Below are 5,261 nucleotides of genomic sequence, written 5' to 3'. Positions count from 1 at the left end.
ATTTTTGTCATTCATACCTATCTATAAGCAACAGAATACAAATATTAAGAACGCAAAATATAAGTAAAATAAAATTTACTAAAATTTAAAAACAAATCTTGTGTCATTAAACTAAATAAAAGTAAAAAAAAAAAGGTTAAAAATATATTTATTTTACGTACCTCCCCCGTATAAAGTATTTTATTTTATTAAAATCAAATAGTCAAATAAGATAAATATAAATTATTAGATACAAAAACGAAAGGCCCGCGTATCTGAGTTCCCATGATATATATTAGAGCTCTCTCCCTATCTGAATCCACCTGATCCGATTGCATTCAAGATTCACTTTTAAAATTCTTCATTAATCCAAACTCTACTAGAACTTGAATTCCCACTTTATAAATAAGGTAAGGGCACTGTAATTAATAATATTGTTCATATACGAATACGATAATATATTCTTGTTTCTCTGCCAAGGAAGAAAGAAAAAGATCAAGGGTACGTTCTATTATATTGTTTTTTCCAAGAACCGTAAGACGTGGTATCAGTTTTGGTACTCCATGAATATCATGTTATTTTCTATTTTTGTTTCGAGAATGTGGACTTGTATGGTTTGTTTGTTTTGTGTTGATCGAAAGAATTAATTAATTATTATTTCAGGAACATCGATCGAGGAAACATGGAGGAAGAGCCAAGTTCTTTAATCCGAAGAACTAGATTCCCTCGTACCGTTTATCACCGTTTTGACGACTCTAAATCTAGGCCTGTTGATTCAAGAATAGACCAGCCAAACTGCGTTGAAATCGACCAAATCGCCTCAACCGTCGATTTTGATGCCTCGAATCAGTCCCCGACGCAGCACATGAAGTTACTCCATAAAGAAACAAGGTCTCAAACATTAGACCAACTCGTTTCAAGAATATCGGATATCATAACTGGTTCCATTAAGCACTCGATCATCATCACGTCGCTGAAATTTCGCGGCAAGTCTAAGAGTTGCAAGGAGTCCACATGGGCTAACAGGGGCAAGAAAGTCGCCTCTGTTGATGAGAATATGATCGATCTTTCCAAGTTATTCCTGGGACAATGGTTTGATCATGGATCATCATGCCAGCTTTATCGAGGGATTTACGAGGATGAACCTGTTGCCGTAAAGGTAATCAGGCTACCAGATATTGATGATGAAAATGGATCCCTCGGTGGTGCTTTGTTGGAGGATCAGTTCACCAAGGAGACGAGTTTTCTGTCACGTCTTCGCCATGAAAATGTTATAAAGGTAACATGCATTTTCGAACGTACGTTACTTGAACATATATAAACACTGAGCCAGCTAGCTAGGAGATTTCTTGTTTCCCTTACAAATCATAATCTCTGTGCTGCAGTTCGTGGGAGCGTGTTGCAAACCATCAGGCTTTTGCATTGTGACAGAGTACTTGAGGGAAGGCTCTTTAAGACTTTTCTTGCAGAAGCGCAAGCACGAATCTATTCCTATACAGAAGGTGATCTCAATGGCTTTGGACATTGCCAGAGGAATGGAATATATTCACTCCAACCGCATTGTTCACCGAGATCTCAAACCGGAAAACATACTCGTCACCAATGATTTCCACCTCAAAGTTTCAGATTTCGGCATAGCCTGTGAGGAGGCACATTGTTCAGGGCATCCGGCTGTAGGGACGTACCGTTGGATGGCTCCAGAGATGATCAAACAGCACAAGTACGGCCGGAAGGTGGACGTCTATGCGTTTGGGCTTGTTTTATGGGAACTTTTGGCCAGAAACATCCCCTTCAAGGACATGACACCAATACAAGCTGCATTCGCCGTAGCCATCAAGGTATATTTTATTCCTCCATGTTTTCCATGTTTCTAGTTATGGGCATTCGAATTATCGCCCATCCATGGTATAGTTTCTAAGACTGTCATGCGCTTTTTTTTTTCAGAACTTGAGACCTAATGTCCCCGGAGACTGTCCTCCGGTGATGAAAGCTTTGATTGAACGATGTTGGTGTCTGAAACCGGACAAGAGGCCCGAGTTCTCGCAGATTGTTAAGGTTCTAGAGGAGTTTGCATCTTCATTAATTAGTCAGTGATGGAACACTGAATCCTCTCCTCAGTATACCATAGCAGTTTTCATTGCATTAGTTGAGGTATTGGATGTTTATACAGTTGATTAACAACTAGGAAGATCGAACACGTTATGTATCATTTTTCGTGTAACTAACATAATAAATTTAGTTTGCTGAGATACATCTCCAGTATTATATTAATCTACAACTTTAATTTATTATGGATTTATTATTTATTTGTTTAAATTACATATATAATATTTACAAACCAAGTGTTTTTGATAAATAGTATACAACACCACACCCGATTCTGTACCTATTCGGGTACGTAATTGAGTTCTACTCAGAACCCCGCCCGATTTAAATTAGTCAGGTTCAGTTTTAAGAAGCAGTACTCTTTATTTCTAATCTTCCTAAAGTAGCTTTTTTCCATAGCATATAAAAGGGAGTGTTTGCAATCTCTATATATTTGTGGAAAAAAATTTCATAATCATTTATTTTTAGAAGTCGTAAACACTACCTAAAAAGTTTCAGCACATTCATTTCCATACTACATGCACCAACCCGTAGTAAATAGATACGCGATCGATGCCACAACCAAATCGTATCGAACCACACTTCTTTACCTCGATTCGCTTCGCTTAATCTCCACAAAAGATTAAGACAATGATATCCCTATTGATACTCTGTATTATTTAGTTATTTGGATCGATTTATCAAATATGGAGTAATTTCAAATCCTTATCTCAAATCCAAATCTTCCGGTCAGTTATCGCTATTAGCTCAAAAATATTTTCATGATTGGTCATACATGCATGCATGGACACCACATGTTCGGGTAAATGGTGATCATTGATTAACCTCTGTTAAAATCTTAATTTCGATCCAAATACACTTTTCAATTCCTTTCACACTGTTTTGGTGGAAGATAACATATTCTTATCATTCTGCTTAAACTTTTCATCACCACTACTCCTTAATAATGTGTAACATTCAAAAAGAAAATATTCCCTGATCTTTACAGCCAATCACAGATTCTCAAAGAATTTATTCTCTGATATTTTAAATGCAAGTCCTATTATATATATAAATTAATGAATTCCAGCTTATTTACTTCAGCATATATAGTTGAAGATAATAAAGCTCTGTTCAGACCTTAAAAATGACCACTAGTTCCAAGCAACTTGAGATCCGATTCGAAGATCCGAACCCTCAGAAATGGTGTCATCCGTTGAAAGAAGACGGGTTCGCAGCGTTGATGAGCCAAGAAAATCCGACAGTTGATAAAATCTTTGGCGCAGGATCCTTTTTCAGTCCGTGGTTGTTCGGAAAATTCTTCGACCCCTCCGATGCTTTCCCTATATGGGAGTTTGAAGCAGATGCATTGTTATCCAATCCCCATTGCTCAAACATGCACAATGTCGAATGGTTCCAGACGGATTCTGATTATGTTCTGATAGCACAACTTCTCGGTGAGTACTTCATGCTTTTTAAACTTCAACACCAACAAAAGAAAGAACCAAAAATGAAACGCAGTCGATTAAAGTTAATAGTAACTAGTACCCCTTTGGCCAACATTTTGATGAAAAAACTAATAGTACATACAAAACCAACTTAAGTTATTGTTTGAGATTTATTCTAAAAATTACTTTTGATATTTTCTTTTACAAAATTTTCAAGCTCAAAAGTATTTTTTGGAACTAATACCAAACACTACCTAAAACTAGCTGATTAGCCTGATTTTGACTACTTTAAACAAACAAAACCCGAAACAAAACTTGCAGCTGAGTCAATTTGTAATGTTTCCAATCTTTTTTACGTGTGTAATTAATTAGTTTCATAAAATTTTTTATTGAAATTTTATCTATGACTCTGTATTATTACGATGTAACAAAAAACTATACATATAGAAAAAACTAACTTATTAAGACCAAATTTTGACTATTTAGAAGAACAAAGCCCAGTCCCAAACCAAGCCAATTTACACGATAATTATTGTAATGTTCTCATTCTTTTCTCTCTCTCTCTCTCTCTCTTTTGAAAATAATAATGTTCTCATTCTATTTGACATGTTGAACTAGTTTCATTAATTTTTCTAGAGACAACTGTAATTTTGGTTCTGTATATTTGTCACTTTGCGATTTCAGTCCTCTATGTTTTCATATTTCAGTTTTAATCTTGTACGTTTCGATTTTTTTTCGCAATTTTGGTACTTTTTCTTTGAAAATGCTTACGTGGAACTATACACACGTCAGCTCCACATCAGCACTGCATTTGTGCCACATAAACGCCACATCGAAAAAAGACTAAAATTGAGGAAAAAAAACAAAGATAACAGACTAAAACTGAAATCTGTAAATATAGAGGACTGAAATCGCAAAGCGATAAATATAAAAGACCAAAAAAAATTTTCCCAATTTTTCTATTGAAATAATTTTATGAAGAAAATATTGTATTTTTAAGTATATAATTTGTTCTACGACGTAACTAGGTACAAATTGATTGTAACATAATTTTTTATAATATTTCTTTTTTCCTTTTTCCAGCAGAAAGTGAATTTAACAATGATAAATTCTCAAACCAGGAATAGACCACAGCAACAATATTCAAGTTTGTGTTGAAAATGGGAAAGTGATAGAGATAAATGGTCGATATTGGAGGCCACAAAGAGAGCCGAGGGAGTGGAAGAGCGGCCACTGGTGGGAGCACGGCTACGTTCGGAGGCTCGAACTGCCGGAGAAAACAGATTGGAAGAAAGTGGAAGCACGACTGAATAACGATACTTCACTAGAAATCAGACTCCCTAAAATCCCTCCAAATCCCGATCCGTCACGGCAAGAAAATTTGTAAAATTATATAATACAAGAAAATTTAAATTCAATATCGAATGTGAAATATAGTTAGTTCGTGCACGTCGAGAAACAAGATACGACTCTACATCTCTGATTGTTAAAATTCTAGTGAATCCATCTGTGATTACAACCATGAAGCTAGGGATATTCTTCAACATATGAATGAATTAATGCATCATTTCATCGGTACAAAACCTAATTTACTTTAGCCCGAATAATACCGAAATTTCTAAAGGTATAAAGTGAACAACTTGATATACTTTTTACGGGTTTTGCCTATCCTACACCTGAAGTAACACTCCTGATACAATTTATTGACGGATCCCACATTTTTTGTTTTTATTATTTGTAAGGTGTTCT

General features: G+C 35.4%; 1 protein-coding gene and 1 pseudogene across 1 annotated transcript; both read left to right on the top strand.

Annotated features, from left to right (window-relative positions):
- Positions 1 to 393: 393 nt before the first annotated feature.
- On the top strand, positions 394 to 2,107 carry LOC140871441 (serine/threonine/tyrosine-protein kinase HT1-like; annotated as a pseudogene).
- A 1,050-nt stretch (positions 2,108 to 3,157) lies between these two features.
- Positions 3,158 to 5,032, top strand: LOC140872210 (21.7 kDa class VI heat shock protein). The gene is made up of 2 exons (XM_073275006.1): positions 3,158 to 3,521; positions 4,634 to 5,032. The coding sequence occupies exons 1-2, from the start codon at positions 3,212 to 3,214 to the stop codon at positions 4,897 to 4,899; spliced, it is 576 nt and encodes a 191-aa protein (XP_073131107.1). The 5' UTR covers positions 3,158 to 3,211; the 3' UTR covers positions 4,900 to 5,032.
- Positions 5,033 to 5,261: the final 229 nt, after the last annotated feature.

Source organism: Henckelia pumila, unplaced genomic scaffold, assembly GCF_033568475.1.
Source record: "Henckelia pumila isolate YLH828 unplaced genomic scaffold, ASM3356847v2 CTG_461:::fragment_3, whole genome shotgun sequence".
Classification (NCBI taxonomy): domain Eukaryota; kingdom Viridiplantae; phylum Streptophyta; class Magnoliopsida; order Lamiales; family Gesneriaceae; genus Henckelia; species Henckelia pumila.
This window is presented reverse-complemented; position numbering and strand designations above follow the sequence as displayed.